Source organism: Colletotrichum orchidophilum (genome assembly GCF_001831195.1).
Source record: "Colletotrichum orchidophilum strain IMI 309357 chromosome Unknown Scaffold_41.1, whole genome shotgun sequence".
Taxonomy (NCBI): domain Eukaryota; kingdom Fungi; phylum Ascomycota; class Sordariomycetes; order Glomerellales; family Glomerellaceae; genus Colletotrichum; species Colletotrichum orchidophilum.
Genome location: NW_019172997.1, coordinates 289,502 through 307,269, shown reverse-complemented (window position 1 = coordinate 307,269; position 17,768 = coordinate 289,502). Strand labels below are relative to the sequence as shown.

The 17,768-nt window shown below is 55.0% G+C and overlaps 6 protein-coding genes across 6 annotated transcripts; 2 read left to right on the top strand and 4 right to left on the bottom strand.

The window, feature by feature from the left end:
• Positions 1–691: 691 nt before the first annotated feature.
• Positions 692–2,680, top strand: CORC01_05842 (uncharacterized protein; the record flags this gene model as incomplete). The annotated part of the gene is made up of 8 exons (XM_022617484.1): positions 692–913; positions 1,066–1,156; positions 1,262–1,303; positions 1,486–1,643; positions 1,733–1,770; positions 1,902–2,069; positions 2,121–2,564; positions 2,647–2,680. The coding sequence occupies 8 exons, from the start codon at positions 692–694 to the stop codon at positions 2,678–2,680; spliced, it is 1,197 nt and encodes a 398-aa protein (XP_022476095.1).
• An 805-nt stretch (positions 2,681–3,485) lies between these two features.
• Positions 3,486–4,900, bottom strand: CORC01_05841 (methyltransferase domain-containing protein; the record flags this gene model as incomplete). Its single annotated transcript, XM_022617483.1, has 7 exons — positions 3,486–3,903; positions 3,981–4,118; positions 4,207–4,244; positions 4,308–4,468; positions 4,576–4,617; positions 4,673–4,760; positions 4,826–4,900. 7 exons carry the CDS (start codon positions 4,898–4,900, stop codon positions 3,486–3,488), a joined length of 960 nt encoding a protein of 319 aa, XP_022476094.1.
• Positions 4,901–6,049: 1,149 nt separating this feature from the next.
• Positions 6,050–7,369, bottom strand: CORC01_05840 (short-chain dehydrogenase; the record flags this gene model as incomplete). Its single annotated transcript, XM_022617482.1, has 3 exons — positions 6,050–6,541; positions 6,605–6,900; positions 6,976–7,369. The coding sequence occupies 3 exons, from the start codon at positions 7,367–7,369 to the stop codon at positions 6,050–6,052; spliced, it is 1,182 nt and encodes a 393-aa protein (XP_022476093.1).
• A 1,412-nt stretch (positions 7,370–8,781) lies between these two features.
• On the bottom strand, positions 8,782–9,765 carry CORC01_05839 (uncharacterized protein; the record flags this gene model as incomplete). The annotated part of the gene is made up of 3 exons (XM_022617481.1): positions 8,782–9,150; positions 9,218–9,510; positions 9,612–9,765. 3 exons carry the CDS (start codon positions 9,763–9,765, stop codon positions 8,782–8,784), a joined length of 816 nt encoding a protein of 271 aa, XP_022476092.1.
• Positions 9,766–11,242: 1,477 nt separating this feature from the next.
• Positions 11,243–13,607, bottom strand: CORC01_05838 (BOP1NT domain-containing protein; the record flags this gene model as incomplete). The annotated part of the gene is made up of 2 exons (XM_022617480.1): positions 11,243–12,868; positions 12,921–13,607. The coding sequence occupies 2 exons, from the start codon at positions 13,605–13,607 to the stop codon at positions 11,243–11,245; spliced, it is 2,313 nt and encodes a 770-aa protein (XP_022476091.1).
• Positions 13,608–15,644: 2,037 nt separating this feature from the next.
• On the top strand, positions 15,645–17,139 carry CORC01_05837 (uncharacterized protein; the record flags this gene model as incomplete). Its single annotated transcript, XM_022617479.1, has 2 exons — positions 15,645–15,714; positions 15,776–17,139. 2 exons carry the CDS (start codon positions 15,645–15,647, stop codon positions 17,137–17,139), a joined length of 1,434 nt encoding a protein of 477 aa, XP_022476090.1.
• Positions 17,140–17,768: the final 629 nt, after the last annotated feature.

Below are 17,768 nucleotides of genomic sequence, written 5' to 3'. Positions count from 1 at the left end.
TCTCGAAAGCGAGTCAGGCTTTGAGCTCGCCTGGATGAGAGACACGGGATGTCCGAAGGCCATAAACGTACAGGGTACTCCCATCAGCACTTTATCATTTCTTCCCCGGTAGACCACCGTGATTCAACATCGTCAACAATTGACGGGCAGGGTAAACCCGCTTCGCGTGCCCAAGGTTGCCAAGCGCTTGTGCACTGGACACCCCTATGTATAAAGACTTTTCCTCACCCGCTAACCCGGGGGCCGGCCCGGCCTGCATACGACCCCCGGCGCTTCTCCCCCCCATGCGCCGACGTCGTTCCATGGCGCGCCTGTGTGGAAAGGATTAGCGGGCTCTGCAGATCCACTCCCCTCCGCCAACGCCGCTTCACATTCCCAATTTGAAAGCTGCAATTTGCAGACGTGCATATGCTGTTGGTTCCCTAGTTTTTGGAAGAGGAAGAGAGGGGTCGGCGTCAAATGGAGGGACGGGGCATTTGAAGGATGCATGGGTTTGGGGGGGGGATGAGGAAAGGACGGGTAGTTGGATTTGTGACACGATTTCTTCTTTCTTTAGTTACTGTTTCTTGGGCGTGTTTGCCTCAATTGGGTTTTTGGGAAGCTTGTCACATTACTTCCTCGAGAGACGTTGTCAATTGAGGCGACGAGTTTGAACGTTCTCCCTCATACCAACCACCCTCCCCCCCTGGAGATGTCACCCTCTGCGGCGCCTGTTGGACGAGAGACCGGCAAGCCTGGGGATCTATCGAACACCAACTGGCGGCTGATGTCGAGTGAGGGAATGAATGGAGACGGAGATTTGATCGAGCCGGCGAGGCAGTCTCCTGAGAACGACGATGGCGATGACGATGACGATGACGGCAGCGGATGTGCTTGCGCCACGGGCGAACATGGACACTCTGAAGATGTTCCTGTGAGTTTGCTTTTCTCGAGGATCTCACTCTTCTCCAGCCTCACGCTCACGCTCACGCTCACCCCCGAACCTCCCTTCCTCTTGATTCGTTTTGTTTTCTGTATTTCTCCAACAATGATAAACTGACCGTGTCGGCTGTTCTTGGGTCAAAGGGCTTGTCGTCTTCAGGCATCAGTTTGAGCGAGTCCATACTAGAGTACCGAATGGAAAACGGGAGGACGTATCATCGGTATAAAGACGGCAGTAAGCATGACAGACAGCTCTGATTATCTCTTCGTCTCCCGGGTTCGGGTGGTGGTGATAGTGGTGGTGGTGCTACTGGACTTTTTTCCTGACTGGCCTTTGCAGAGTACACTCTTCCGAATGACCAAGCCGAGCAGGAGAGGTTAGGTGAGTCTTTATGTTTCTTGACGCCGACGTTGGCGCTGGCGGCTACTGCTGCTGCTGCTGCAGCTGCATGTTGTAGGCACAGCAGTAGCTTGGCTTGGCCCAGCGTTTCCGTTTTCCCCTTGCCTCAAAGCAGTGTCCTTCCCATTCCCATGTCTGTGTAGCTGACTGGGATATTGCGTCAGATCTTCAGCACAATGTCTTCCTCCTCACCTTTGATAACAGGCTCGGTCTCGCGCCGCCGTGCCAGAAGGGGGCCGTCGTCCCGGGGAGGGTCCTCGATATTGGGACGGGGACGGGGATTTGGGCCATTGATTTTGGCGACGAGCATCCCGAGGCTGAGGTGGGTAGTGACCGGTTGAACAAAGCGAAGCGAAGCTGTAGTAGACCATCTCGAGCGTTGAGTGTGTGCTAATGTTATGGCGACAAAAGGTTCTCGGGATCGACCTCTCGCCTAGTCAACCTACGTTGTGAGTTTTGGAATCTTCTCCTTTCGTCGAGCGTGCATTCGTCAAGAAGCATGAAGGGTCAAGATCATTTGCGTTTCATTCGCGTTTCTCGCTCAACAGATCCTGACGCTTTATCTTCGTTCATCATGTAGCCTCCCACCAAACGTCGACTTTGAAATCGACGACCTCGAAGAGGACTGGGTTTTTGACGAGCCCTTTGACTACATCCACAGCCGCCTCATGACCTCCAGTATCGCAGACTGGAAGGAATACCTACAAAAATGTTACGAGTTGAGTCCCCTCCCCCACTACCTCCCCATGTAACCACGGACGCTCTGCGTTGGAACTCAGACCCCTTACACTCGCATCAGCAACCTTGCACCAGGAGGCTACCTGGAGCTCCAAGAAGTCGACGTGGGACCCTCATGCGACGACGGCACCCTCGACCACACGACCTCGGCGCTGGCGCGGTACTGCGCGCTCCTGTACGACGCGTCAGTGAAGCTGGGCCGGCCTTATCAGGAGATTCCCAAGCTGGCCGACCTGATGCGCGATGCCGAGGTGGGCTTTGTCGATGTCGAGGTCAAGGTGTTCAAGTGGCCCACCAACGGCTGGCCGGCGGCGGACAGCGACGACGGGGGAAGGCTCCGGGAGCTGGGGGTGTGGAGCGGGGAGAACATCGTGGCCGGGCTCGAGGCGCTCGCCATGGCGCCGTTTACGAGGGCGCACGGGTGGTCCAAGGAGGATGTCGATGCGTTTTTGGTTGATGTGAAGAGGGAGATGAGGGATGAGAGTATCCATGCTTATGGGCTTGTGTAAGTGGTTTCCCAGGACGGCTGTTTGGGAGGTGTTGTGTGTATGGGTCGGTATCTGTGTGTCTCTAACGTTCCTTGATAGGTATTCCATCGTTGGGAGGAGACCGTTGGAGTGAGGATGGTTGGGCGTCGGTGGACTCGAGACGGAGTACTTTGATGCAAAAGGGATTGGGATTGGGGTCCGTACTTTATTAATGAGCAGACATGTGATTGGTAACGTGGGTTGGGAGGCACCATCACACTGGGAGGCCGAATTCCAATGTCTCGAAGATTGCTTGATGAACTAGGAGGAGAGCAAGGACGGAGTCTTGGTTGAGATGTGAGTGTGTTCTGGCCTCTTGTCTTAGGAGATTATGAGAAAGGGGCAGCGCGAAATCTTGTTCATACCTATCCCCATGCGACAGTGGACGCTGTTGAAGTCGAAACTGTTCATCACGGTAGACTCACCTCTCCGTATGTCTTGTTTCAGCTCGCCGCCACGATCACGAGTAATCTTTCTTCCCATTGCTGAAAAGAGGCCTGTGTAATTCGAGAGGCAGAAGATGATGCGCCAGAGGAAAAGACTTGTGCTACTGTTGCTAGAGTACCTGCTCAGGTATATAAATATGTACTATGATGCCTTATGAGGCGGGTCAGAGGCAAGGTTTTCGCAGATCATCGCAAGCCCACCAATACAATTGAGTAGATACATGTCCTTGCCTGTTGTGCTATATTAGGAAAAGGATACGCGATATTGGAGCTCTACGTGGCCAACCCTGTCACCCCCCCTTCCACGGGTCTCAGGCAGCATCCTGCTCATTCTTCTCCGCCTAAACCTCGTCTCTCTCCGGTTTGCGCCCAACGATGCAGTAACTATCTCTCACATTAGCATATCGATATTTGGCGGGGGTATTGGTCTCTCAAAAGACGAGGGGCTGCAACTTACGCCGGCATGTAAGCGTGGATGGCCTTGTTCCTGAGGTCATTCCGGACGTCGACGAGGAAGACGTTCACCTCCTCGGGCGACCACTCGTACGCGCGCGTAAAGGCTGCCATGGTGAAGGCCTCCATACCCGTGGTCCCGTTCTCCAGCTGTATCCGTCCGAGCTGCTTGTACTTGGGGTCCTTGGGCCACTCGTTGAGCGGCCATTTGAAGGTCGTGATGGACACGTCCACAAAGCCGGCCGCTTTCAGGTCCAAGCTCTTGGGGTCGATGTAGGGGCGCCCGAGCCTCTCCGAGGCGCCGTAGAGCAGCTTGCTCCACTTTGAGAGCGCGTGCTCCTCTGTGAGGGTGCCGTCGTCCGAGGTGACGAAGAGGTCGAGTTCCTGTAGCTCGACCCAACCACCCGGCACGAGATGACTGGTCTTTTTGTAAGTTTCAACTTCCCGGAATGATGGTTTCCCGTCACGGGCGTCGGACGCGGCTTTCAGACTCACTTGTAAATCTTGCGGAGGTAGACGTCCCAGTCGTTGACGGCGCCTGTCATGACTCTGCTGTGGATGTAGTTGAAAGGGCGGGACCATGTCCAATCCTCCTCGAGGTCGTCAACCTCAAATTTGAGGTTGGGCGGCACGCTACCATGATCAGTCATCATAATGAATAAACCCGGCTTACCAGAAAGAAAAAGGAGGGGAAAAAAAACCGGTACGAGGCACAACATACTATTCAACCATGGGCGGCGAGAGATCGAAGCCGATGACCTGTAAGAAATAGGTCAGTTGGCACAGTCATCTCAAGAATTCGTCAATGGCATCTCTTCTGACCTCAGACTCGGGATGCTCGTCTGCAAAGTTGATGGCCCAGGTACCAGTGCCAGTACCGACGTCAAGCACCCTCGCACACGAGACCTTGGAATCTTTCACGGCGGGCGGAGCGACGCCGGAATCGAATTCGAGAGAAATCAGCCACAACTCATTCTCCAGCTCTGGATTTCGTCGTCAGTTTTAGGACAAGGAGGACGCAAGGCGCAATGGAAGATTTTTTTTTAAAAAAAAAAAAAAAAGAGAGAGAGAGAGAGAGAGAGAAAAGTACCCAGTCTGTCCATTTCCCGCTCATCGTTGGGTTTCGTGTATTCTGTATCCATTGTCAGCTCAGTCTCGAACGCGAGAGAGGGCCAAAGAAAACTCACTGCCGTCTTTATACCGGTGGTATGTTCTGCCGTTCTCAAGACGGTAGTCAAGAATGGAATCGCGCAGACTTGTGCTGGACGAGGCAATCTGTACATGATATCAGCGATATCATCCCGCTTTGTACATGTGTGTTGCGCTTGACGCGATCTTACACTCTCAACCTCTGACCGATTCTCGTCTTCTTCGTCCCCCAAGACCAGCTCATCAGGCCGTATCTCAGTCGTCATCTTGTACCAAAGACCTGGCAGACTGTATATGAAGTGTGCAATGTCGCCTTGAACAATGTCGCTTCCCTTTTCTTTTTATATCGCTGGATCCCAAGAAAACGGGCGATGAGAGATAATAAAAAAAAAGAGGGGTTAGGCGGGTATCCGATGATTTTGTTATTATGGGAACGCCGGATCGGTCAAGGGCGGAGAGATACTCGGATTCGAACATGCCACTCAAACGGCGCAGCTCCCCTAACCGCCCAGTCAACTGTGGGACCCATCGAAGAACGAATGAGCAGGGAGTAGGGGGACTGGGGAGACCCGAGGGGATTTCGACAAGGAGGCTAGTTCCATCCTGCTTTTACCACTTTCCGTATCAGGTTCTTTGTATTGGCAAGCGACATGTCTGGCCCGCTGCTCGTTGGTTTTCGTTCGCCTCTACCTCGCGCAGATCAAGTTGGTCACTTGTCACTTTTTCCCGAGGAAGATGTTCGGTGATTGGAGCCGGCTAATTAGCCCGTCGGAGCGATCGAATGCTGCGAAAGGTCCTGAAGGAATAAGTTCCTTGGAACCGCATACTGAGATTGTCCCACACACATGCTGTTGGTCGCAACGACGGTTGGGCTGTTGGTGCATGGGTAGAGGCGGTATGGGTTGCGGATTCCTTGGACAGTAGAAACATTGCAAATCAATTGACCGTCGGACGGTTTCAGCGAAGAAATAGAGCTTTTGTCGCTGGCGGTATAACTGCCTCTTATAATGGAATGATCGTCATGGTTTTCGAAGTGTTACTAACCCCCGATCCGCCAGTAATGAAATCGAGACCTTCGCGAGTGCAGACAGTTACACATGCCGTCGCTACGAATCACTCATAGAGAACCTGACTGAGAATAGTCTCGATTTGATCTTGCAGGGGACAGGCGAAATCGTGGTCCGTAGTCTACCGGTACCTCAAAGCCAGCGGCTCTCCGAGTAACGTTCGTGGACTGGTGTAATGGAAGTCACCACATCCCTGCAAGGATGTACGACCCACGGCGGGACCATCCATCTCACTAGTCACAAAGTTATATTAACTTTTGGTGCGAGAGCAACGCTGGTCAGCTTTATACGTATGTGCTGCGCGTCTCGTCCACTCTAGCGTAAACCGACCTCTTCGCCACCCCTCAGTTACTCGATGCCGTTGGGTTCAGGAACGGGCTCCCCAACCAAGACCGTGCTCTCTTCCGGCCTCTCCTGCTCCGGTTCGGCTTCCGCCTCCGCCCGCTCGTCCTTCTTCTTGTAAAACCCCTCAACATCCTCGACCACCTGTCTCCCCGAAAAGTTTCTCATCAGCTTCTGCGACTCGCCCCGGATGCGGTGCTGGTACCAGTGCGGGAACGCCCTCAGCGCCGTCAGCACGTTGCCGTACGCGGGCAGCACGACGTGGCCGCTCTCGCCCGAGAGCACCTGCTTCACCACGGCGTCGGCGACGGTCTCGGGCTCCAGCGCCGGGAGGATGAAGTCGAAGCCCTGCTCGTAGCCGGTGAACAACGGAGTCTTTGTGAACCCTTGGTTGACTAGTACCGTGCGCACCCGCGGGGCGTTATACCGAGTGACTAGCTCCGCTGTGATGCCCTCGTGGAATGCCATAGCGGCGGCCTTGGACGCGCCGTAGTCGACCTAGACAGAAATGAGCCACTGTCGAATCGCCAAAACAATGTCAGTATCGAGAACGAATCTCACCATATTGGGGACGCATAGGTAACTTGCGTACGACGCAACCGTTACAATTATTCCGTGGTTGGTCTTTGCCATGTGCGGGAGGAATTCCTTGGTCGTCCAGTAGTGTGCAAGCGTGTTGACATCGAAAGTGAAGCGAATATCCCGCTCCGTCGATTCGAGGACCGTCTTGCCGCGCGCCACGCCGGCATTGTTAATGAGCACCGTTGGGTGGCCGACCTTTGCGCGAATGTCGTTGGCTACGGCCGCGAGTGCCTGGGTCGAAGTGATGTCGCACTTGAAATAGTGTACATTGGAAGCTGCCGGCGGGTTTTAGACGGCGAGTCACACAGAGAGAACGTCACCAAAGGTTTCCCTTATCAAAGGGGACTCACCAGCTGTGAAAGTCAAGTCCTGGATATCCAACACAACGACAGTGGCACCCTGCTCAGCCAACAGTCGCGCAACATGCCCGCCGATCCCACCAGCACCGCCTGTGACGAGAACAATCTCCCTGGGCCAGTTGTACCGGTCGTCGACCCAGTTGTTCAGGGCGCGCCGCGAGAGCCAGCTGCTCGCCCAGCGCGTCACGGCGCAGTACGCCAGGAACTTGATGCGCGAAAAGGCCGTGGGGTGAAGGATGGCGAGGTCGCCGCCCTTCTTAGTGTAGCGGGCGAGGAGCAGGAGCGGAAGCAGCAGGGACGGGTTCAGGGCGGTTCGGGCGATGAGGCGGAAGATGGGGTCGGCGGTGAGGCCCTCGCGCGGGAGGAAGCCCTGGTGCAGAGGCATCGTCGAAGTTCGTTGTTACTACGTTGGCGATGTGTGCGTCGGGTGCTTAGGCAGGCTATGAAGTCCTCTGCGGGGCCTTCGTTTCGAGACGATGATGAAATCAGATGGCGGCTGCGAGGTGATCCTGAGATGGGAGTTCCGACGCCGGCGAATCGAATGAGTACTCGCCGCCAAACTTGGTTGTGATGCAATGAAGCTTCGATTAGGTAGAGCTTGGGTTGTGCCGCGTTTCCAAGACAGAAGGGAATGTCAAAAGAAACACATTTTCGACGTCACACTACTGCACAACTAACATGCGAGCCCCCCATACTTAAGGGTGTGTCAATGACGAGGGGGGTTTCAACAGTCATAGGAAAAGAGAGGAAGCGAATCGGCCAGGGTCGCCCGTCGCACACCGGGCGACAGACACCAGAACAGCTCCAGCGATATGATGCTTGGCGGGAGTAGAAGCTGCAACCGTGCCGTCCCATCATGCTTGCCGCAGTTGTACAATGTGCAGCCCGACTGACCTGCGCGCCTGCATGCCTCCAGAGGGATCTACAATGCGCAGCCGAGGTCTACCTTCCATTGGTGCGGCCAAAGTGCGGGGAATCCGGGGGGGCGACCGTTGTCCAAGTCGTCTAAATGGCTTGGCATCTGGGTGGCGGCCATGCAGAGCGTGTCGAGTGAGTATTGTGATAGGACAGGGCTGTAAGGAAACGTGATAGACGGGTGAGCTCGCTCGACTTTTACTCATACCGTATCCGTACTAGAAAAATGCTGAGCGAGTAGGGTGCATAACGAGTGCAGGTGGTTGGTTGGCCACATGCAACGGGGGTTGTCGCTAAGGTAGCGCGTGCGTGTTGCCTTTTTCAGGAAGCAGTTCGTCGGGCGCGGCATGGACCCCCCGAATGGCTAAGACGTCAGCTCCGGATGGTCACCGACCCGATGGGGAGTGGGAAACGAGCAAGACCCGGGAATGGTTCCCTACTGCGTAATAGATCCCTTCGTTGCGATCGGGTTTGGTGTTATGCTCATAATAATTATAGACTCATTGGGCGAGAAACTTTTTGTGATCCCTGGGGAAGGATTAACCTTACCTCCAATTGAATTAACTTCATCTTCGTATCGAGTCAACTTCTAGAAGAGATCAATGTTCGGCCGTTTGGAATATCTGTGCGTACAAGGGATACAAATCCATCGGTATCGGTTTCGGTTTCGGGACCGCAAAAGACCCACGAGTCCCGTCGGGGATATCGATTAAGAAATATGTACTAATACAGCTTCCGCGTCTGGGTATCATATAGGGCACAAAGGTTACCACTAGCGCGCCTCCTCACTCAGCAACCTCGCTCGCACGCGAATTAGCGAAACCTCTTCGAGATAGGTGAAGCTCTCGTCTGCTCAAAATTTCTCAAAACTTCTCTTCAAGTTCAGAGCATTAGCGCGGCGCCGATGCTCACCAAACACAACCAGTGCGCGCCGTCGCTCCAGCTCAAGCTGGCTCCCGCGCCAAGGCCGTCACCAGGCGTCGCCTCAGGCTTCGTCCCGCTGAGCCCATCGTCGCCGCTGCCGGAGCCCGATTTTACATTGATGGTGGTGGAGTCGCCGGGAGCAAAGAGCACGCCGACGCCATTGGCGGCCGTGGCGTTGAGCTGGTCGGCGGTGAGGAGCGGGTTGTTGAGGGCGTCACAGGAGGGGCGGCCGTCTTTTTTCTCGATGCTGTTTGTGACGGAGATGGGCACGTCAAAGATTGTGTAGTGGTCTTCACCGTTGAGGCGGAAGTTTTGGCGGATGGAGATCTGGGTAGAGGTGTCTGTCAGTCACGCCTACCTCGGTGAGAAAAGGTTCGTGCAAGTGCCGACGTACGTTGTAAGCACCGCGATCGCTGGCGGCCGAGCTGGGCTGTCCGTTGCCGACGAGACAATCGGGCCAGATCCAGTTAACGTGCTTCACCGTGCTACCGGGCTCCTGGACCATGATCTCGCCGAGACTGGCGTTGTTGGCGGTCGCGGTGCCGTTCGAGATGGTGAAGTTGCGGCCGGTGGTGTAGCTGGACAGAAACATGGTCACGTTGAAGATCTTGGTTGGGCTGTCCGAGGCGTACGGCGGCAGCGGCATCTTGCCGTTGGTCGAGACGTCTATCGCAACTTGCAGGTTATCTGTAATTGACCTCTGTTGTTAACAACATGTGGCCATGAAGCCAGACAACTTTTGCTGCCAGCCTTCATCCGAAGTTTTGTGAGGTATAGCTAGTACTAACCGCCGCCCAGCGGAGTTCCCGGCTGAGGTGCATCCAAGATGACAAGCCCGGGCGTGAAGATTTGGCCATTGGCGATGGTGAAGTTCTGGGCCGATCCGGAAGCCGCGAACAGGCCTAGCACCGCCGCCGCCGCGTACGAAGTTGAGTAGACCATGACGTGAGAAAGGAATGTAACGCTGCGGGGAAGGCAAAGCTGGGTCCGAGAGAGTGTGGAGGATTTGGCAAAATATGCGGAAGCAGAACCAAGGAAAAAGGATAGGAAAAGACCAGCAGAGTTGCGCCTGCGTGGGGGGCGAAGGCCAGTTGATCAATTATTCGAGCCCACGCCTGAAGCATCCAGGACGCTGGCAATGAGTGAACAGGGTCCTGGTTTCCAGCAAAAGTACGGAAAAAGTGGGAACGACAGCCGATATTTCGTTGGATGCGGGATGATGGATCCGGTCAGGGAAATGAGCATACGGGCCACACCTGGAGTAGATTTGCCAGGGATGGTGGGAACGAGACGCAGAGGCAAACGGGATAGGATCAGGTCAACGGCAAGATCCCGCAAGGATGGGACGTCAGCCGTTCTTAAGGCGGAGAGGAGGACGGGACAAGAAAATCTTCCAGGTTGCTTGAAATTCCGATACTGTAAGCTACGTAACAAGCCGTCTCCCAACAACTCCTCTCGGTCGGTGACAGCGGCGATCCGACGCAAGAGACGGCAGAAAACCTTGTTCTTTATTAGCCTTGCAGGTTCTGAGCCATCATCATTCATGCCGTGTTTGTGTGACTGTAAGTGTGTGTGTGTGTGCCTCTTCCCGGAAGCCGAGAACCGGGGCCAGGCATTCCACCGCTTACAACAACCTTACAACTCTACCACCTGCCACCGTGGCACCATGCGATACGCGACCTCCGTCTCCTCGGGAATGGCGTCTGTGCATGACGCGGGTTCGCCAGGGGAATGGAACAGAGGCAACAGGGAGGATGGGGAGTGAGGTGGTCAATAGCGGCTGGTAATTAAGATGGCAGCCGGTGCGACGCCCTGTTGATGCATGGCAGGTTTCAGATTGAAGAAACTGCAGGAAGACTGACAGAGACTCAGAGAAGGAAAGAGGGGCCGCGCAAAAGAAACAGGACTTTGCGTTCCGTCACTGAGAAATGAGAAATGAGACGGCGAGACGCACGAGCCAACGCCTAATTAAACTTGCAGCCAACACCTTGCGCCGGCGCGGTGGGGTTTCCGGCCCCTTCGGTCCCTTCGGCATCGTCTTCCGCCGCCAAGTGACCCCCCGGTCCCACTGTGCGTCTTGTAAGGGTCCTTCCTCGACGGGAGTTTCTACTCGTCAAGTACGTAAATACGTTAGTATCAGTACTCTTCACGTTAACACCAAACACCAAGTATTGTAAGCGGCATATTGTCCTTGAACAATCATTTGTACAAATTCGACATCCATTAATGACACCATCCTGCATTGTAAATCGAGGGCGAATTATCTGACATGAACATTTTTGAAACAAAAAAACAGCAAACTTGTCCAGTTTTCTCAAAGGATTTCTTTTGGTTCGTCTTGGTTCTTCCCAACGCCTCGCTGTCTTTTTTTGAAAACCTTACAAGTATCCTCCTCCCCACCAGAGACTCGGGGCACAGATCAGGTCCAGAGGATACAGGTGCCGTCGGCGCCGGCACTCACACACCAGGGCTCCGTGGGGTGCCAGTCTACGTCCAGGACACCGAGCTTGTTGACAATCTTGTGGCCCTTGAGCATCTTCACGGGCACAATGGTCGGGTTCTCCATGAGATCGGTCACGACCTTTCCGTGGAAGATCTGCAGGGTGCCGTCGTCACTGGCGTCGGCGAACAGGGGGAAGCTGCGGTGGTACTTGACAGCACGGATGGCCTCGGAGTGGAAGCGCATCGTCTTGTAAGGGCGGTTGGAGAGGTCGAGGTCGTGCCACAGAAGACGTCTGTCGTAGGATCCCACGACGATGTTGTCACCGCCCGAGTGGACGTCAAAGGACGAGATCCAGCGGGCGCCGGGCTGGATGACTTTGACGAGCTCCTGTCTTTGGAGGTCGTAGCAGCGGATCATGCGCTGGGTCGCGACAAAGAAGAGGGGCCGCGAGGGATGGAATTGGGCTGTCTGGGCGAGACCGGGTAGCTTGCGGAAAGGAATCTGAGTCAGATGCTTCGAGAGAGTGTGAATGGCGACTGCGCTGCGCTGGCCGTTGGGAGAAACGGTGCTGAGGAAGTCTCCGCGTCTGTGCCAGTTGATCACCTTGATGACTGACCTGACGGTAGCCTTGAGCAGGACGCCGGCGGCCTCCAACTTGGAGCCGGGTCTAGCCCACTTGCCCGGGTGCTCCTTGGTAACTGCAGCTGTGGGCTGAGGGTTCTGTGTGGCGTAACCGAAACCAGCGTCGAGAATGTCGCGACTGGCCTTGTCAATGCCGTCGGCACCGCGGGGAGGAACCGCAAAGAAGAGATCTTCACCGGCAGCGGCGGCCAGGATGAAGGTCTCCTTGTTGGGACGCCAGCGGACAGCGTTCACGGCCTCATCGAGACTGAGCTTGGCCATCCACTCCTGACGGCCGGTACGGAGATGCCACAAGCGCACAGTACCGTCGTCACCACCGCTTGCAAGCCATTCGCCGTCAGGGCTGATGGCAGAAGACCGCACACGACCCTCGTGGCCACGGAAAACAGTCTGACAGGACGTGGGGAAAGGTCTGAGCTCTTCGGGGCGAGGCAGCTTGGGAAGGAGCGATGCGGGGTCGATGTTGAGCCTGTTCTTGCGCACGCGAGGAGCCAGATAAAGGTCCAGACAGCGCTCGAAGCGCTCCTTTACGAATTCGCCGTAGGCGGGGACCTTGCGCAACGAATCAAACTTGGCGGGCATGTACTCCTTCTCTCTGTCCTCGGGATCCGCCTTCTCCCACTCCTCCCTCTCGGCTTCCGTCGGGAGGTACTCGGGGGGAGGGTTGTAACTGAGGTCGTAGCCCGGAGGCGGGAGTTTGGGCGCCGGGATGTCCATGACGTGCGGCGGGCGCTCTTCCTCGTTCGCCCAGACATCGTAGTACGTTTCTTCCTTTTCGGCTTCTTCCTTCTCCTTCTCTTCCGCCGACTTGTACGGCAAGATATGTCCGTCCTTGATAGCCTTGACGAGCTTGGCAATGCGCTTCGCCTCGTGCTTGGAGGGGACGAAGCGACGTTTCGGTTCGGGCGCCGCGCTGAGAGGCATCTTCTCCTCGTGTGCTGTGAACCAGTGAACCATTTCCTGGGCCTCGTTAGTCTTGGACACAGGTTGCACGTAGTCTCTGAATACTCACGGGGTAGGGATCGTAGCCTTCTTCGGGGACCTCGTTCATCTGTACGCGGCGCAGAAGCTCGAGCTCGTCCTGGCTTAGGTTGAGGGGCTTGCCCGTCTGGGGGTCCGTCAAGCCGGTCCAGCCCTTGGGAAGCTCGATGGTCTCAAGTAGGGCATCCAACGCCTCGCCGGCGGCCGGGCGCATAATCTTCTTGCCATTGATGTCATATCCAATGTGAGGGTAGGAGTCGTAGAAAGAAAGAGGGATGTTGCCGATTGTGTTGACGGGCTCCTGGGCGTCAGTGTCGTCGGAGTCATAGTCGGCATTGATCTCGTCGTACTCGTAGCGCTCGTTGCCATCGGCGCCGGTGACGACCCTGTAGTTGGGCTTGTCGTCCTCGTCGCCATCGGCAGCGGCAGCATCCTTGCCTAGATTTGTTGACTTAAGCTTCGATGCAATGTCTTCGTCGTCGGCGTCGGAGGGAATATCGTCACTCAGAATGTCCTCCTCGTCGTCCTCGTCCTCCGACTCCGCGCCGTTCAGACCATTGTCTTCGCCTTCAGACTCGGAAGTTTCTTCGTAATCGGAATCATCTTCGCTCTGAGACAGGACACCCTCCAACGTTGCGTCGCCGAACTCGTCGTCGACAGGAACAGGGAAATCCGCCTGCGGCTCCTTCCGCTTGCCTAACGCTTGTCGTGCACCCATTGTGGTGGAAAGTTGTCAACCCAAAATGTGGTGAAGGGCTATTTTTGGAGCTTCGGTTCGCGATGCAAGCGCAAGGCGGTTTGGGCGGACGCTTTCTGGAATTTTTTTTTTCTGCCGTTGGACAGTGCTAGCGCATTCCAGACCGCCTAGCGGGGTTGACCGAGACGAAAGAGTGGGGAGTCGCTCCGGTCGTCTCCAACTGCAACCCCAAAATCTGCCCCAAAATCTGCCCTGCAACAACACCGCCAATTTTCTTCCACTACACACGCCGTTGTAACACAGAGATGCAGGGAGATAGACTCCAGTTCCCCAATGGTCATCCAAAATCCTGGATTGCACGTCATAGGCCTTAAACTATGCAGCGAGTCTTGAGATGGATGCAGAGCTACTGGACATCTCGAGAATAGATCATGAGGTGCGCCACGGTAGCTGTCAGCCCTTCGCCGGAACGCCTCTACTACGTACCTACTCAAATACCTAGCGCCTTTCCGGCTATTACCGTAGGCGGGCAGTCCCTGTGTATGGATTGCCCTACAGGGCACCCGTTCAGCTGCCGCCTGGCTAACCACAAGCAACCCTCCCGCGTTCTAGACGCTACAACGTAACATCGTAAGGTACTCATTGGCAGCGGGTACGAGGTAGTCTCTTGGCGGGATTGGACACCGGCAGCGTACTGAAGCAGGCGGAGCGACGCCGAATGCCTCCTTACACAAGGCGATGGATCGTAGACGCATCCAAGGATACATTGAGAGATCTCACTATGCCCAAAGGAAGCCCCTATTGGGGGCTCTTGTGAGATTCAGAATTCTCATGTTCCATCGTCAGCCCGCCCGACTATGCCAGTGACGGGTAAGACGCTTCGGGCTGCTCCGAAACGGCTCCAAGGGAGAGGCTTCCCATAATGCTGGTGTCCTTGTCCGTATGGTACTGATGCTAAGGTGCTTTCCCACGCCGATGACTCAAAACTTTGTGAATTACACATACACGGCCAATAATAGCGCCGCAAAATGGCATCTCAAAGTACCTACTTCAGTCCAAGAGAAATCTCATCCTGTAAGTACGAGGTAGGCATTGAAACCCGAATACTTTCGCACACTAAGCTCATGAGAGCTCATTTCGTGGTGTCTTCTAGTCAAGTTGAGGAGGACTTCCATTCACCTTTCCAACTTTCCAAGTGTATTGGCGCGAGCAGGGGAATGGAACCTTGAGAGATGCCTCAGCATTATTTTGCTCAAGAGACAGTCTCAATTGTTGTTAGAAAGGTACTATTGGTATGATGAGTAGAGAAGCTAGTGCGGCTTCCACAGTGAGCTAGGCTTGCTCTCTATCAAAAGTACCAACGGATGACCTTAGGTTCCGTCATATACAAGGTTGGCGTGGTGCTGACGCCGCCTGGAATCCTTCAAAGAACGACTTTGGAGTGACTCATGAAGAGGGCGGCCAAGCACCGTGTTTCTATGTACTTTTCCTGGGTGGATATACCTTGCCTTACGAATGGATCCCATACGACAAAACTCCGACTGAGTTGGTCTTAGGGAGCTAAGGCGGGTAAGCTGTACTGGGTGGCTTGCTCCTCACTTTCGACATTTACGCCGAGGACTGCCCTTTTGCTCTCAACCGCACCTCGTGTGTCTCACGCGTCTTTCTCATCCCGATCTATCCCTCTCTGGCTCACAGTCACAATACCTTTGCATTATAACCTTGGCCGTCGGTGTCACTACCTGCATGCTTCTACCTCGTGGGTACCGCAGCCTTGAGCAAAACACTCCGGGATTCAGCTGGAGAGCAAGCCACGAACTAAGGTAGCCAGGGCTTCATCGTCGTGCCCTTTCCGTTGTCGCTACTATCTAGAGTCATCGGCGCCCTTGGCACATCAACTTTACGAATCCCCCGTCACCTACATATAACCCTCCCGGAAGCCGCACTTTCCATCAGCCCGGGAAATTCTGAGCAATCGGAATAGTTCGAACCTCGCATATTGTCAGGCTATCACGGCAACGCCTCTCTAGTCCCCTCACACCCTTGTCATATCAAATCATGCCCCAGAGTAGTAGTCAGCCCAAGTCGACGACCGGTGTCGTGAAGCATCGCGCGTGTGATGAGTGTCGTAAGTGAAAGCCCGCCTCGCCCCACGTGCGTGTCGGCAAAATGCTAACAACCCACGCAAGGTTCGCGAAAGCTAGCTTGCACCAAGGAACCTGATGGCTGCTCGAGGTGTCGGCGAGAGGGGCTCAGGTGTGTCTACTCGCCCCAGAAGCAAATGGGCCGGCCAAGGAAGCGTAGACATGTCGATGATGTCGAAGGACAACCCTCCCCCGATAAGCCCGAGAACCAAGACCAGCAGACGCAAGTGCCACTCATGACGCAACCGACCTTGGACACCGACTTCTCGGCCTTCTTCTCGCAGGACTACTCGGGCATGAACTACCTTGACCTACTCTCCCCCTTGGAAGGCTTGCCGCCTTCGACGCTGCCGCCTGAGCTGTCGAGTCTGACCATGGCCTATACCGAACCGCGGTACCCTGCTGGAGATTTCCAGTTTGGGGTTGCTGGTGTTGACCTGTTAGGTGGCATCAACTTTGACGAAAGTGACTCTGCTGACGAGGATTTGCCTCAAGATATCAATGAAAGCCTTACAGAACTGCTCTCAGCGCAGGTGCCCGAGACGGTGCCCAGTCTCTCCCCTCCCACGTCATCAGAGACATCATCACAAACAGCCAACACAAACATGCCAGAATTGTCCACGTCGGTCAACCCAAAAACCCAGGGTGGCACCGGTCGAGAGATAGATGGGGCACCGAAAGCATACAATAACACCGCGTGTTCCTGCCTTTCTCTGATTTTCCTTTCCTTGGACGCCTTATCGAGACTACCAGACGATGTCAAGATCGCGATGAGCATAGCCAGGTCCGCTGCTCGCGTGGCCCACGACGTGATCGACTGCCCGTCCTGCAACCCCGCAGACATAACGAAGCCGCCCCCGATGCAGGCATTCCAAAACACGATGATGCTGGGCGCCATTCTCCCATCGACAGCCAACGCCTACGCCAAAATTCTCGAACTCATCGACAACGAGGCCTCCCTGGCCAAAAAAGAGAAGAGGAATATCACGTTCCACTTCGCCGAGTATGGTGGGCTGTGGGGCGAACTGAGCAGACGAGATAGCCAGTGCGGCACGATAGAGACGCTTGACAACCGAGAGATGGACCCCGATAGCTGGAGGCTGTCAGTCAGGGGGTTGTTGAAACTCGACATTTATGGACACGATTTCCAGAGGACAGACGGGGCGGGATTGACGGTGCCCTATCACCACCTTGGTCTCAAGGATGTCATCAAGCAAATGGAGGATCGATCAAACAACCGACATGACCAGATCGACGAAATGGTTGCAGCCGGGCTTCCCCATCCGTTGCTGCATAACGAGCAGCACTTGATGGTTCCGCTGGGCAAAGATGACAGCAAGGAGAATCGGCACTGTCTGAAGATTATTGAGATTGCGCGGGTTGCTTTGGACAAGCTGGTGATTGCCTGAGGGTTGATACTGGGGTTTTCCCTTTTCGAATGGATTGGATTCGTTTTGTCTGGGCACTCCTCGGGATGATGGGCGAGTTCACCCTGGCGGTATATTGGCGCATGGGAAGCAAAAAGCGTTTGGAAAGGGTTTTCGTTAATGGTAAGATTTTCGGCCAGCAGGATGATGGCATACGAAGGAAGCCAGACAGACAGTATCTGATATCCAGTGGCCGGAGCAAGATCGAAAATGTTGAAAATTGGAACATTCCACTCCACGATAACCTCACACTAGTGCCCGTACGGCCCATTCCACCCTATCCCGGAGAATGTATAGTTTTAATAAGCATTGTCCGGTTGTCCGGGTTGCTCTGGGAGTTTGGTCAGCATGCCGTGTTACTTTGGAATGTTTGTAGCGGATGAGATAATCTCGACTCCAAAGACAACGTTCCATGACAGCTTCCATGCAGATGCGGGACGGGGGCCATTGGATGCCAGTGTGGGTGAGATGGGCAGTGTTTGTCCTGAGCAACCCTGAGCGACCAGCTTCTCGGGACGGGCGAATGCCTGGGCAAAGCCAAATTTGTGGGAAGAATTCCCACCCCGTCAGCGGCGGTCATGAGCACGAGACACGCGAGATGGTGACCGAGT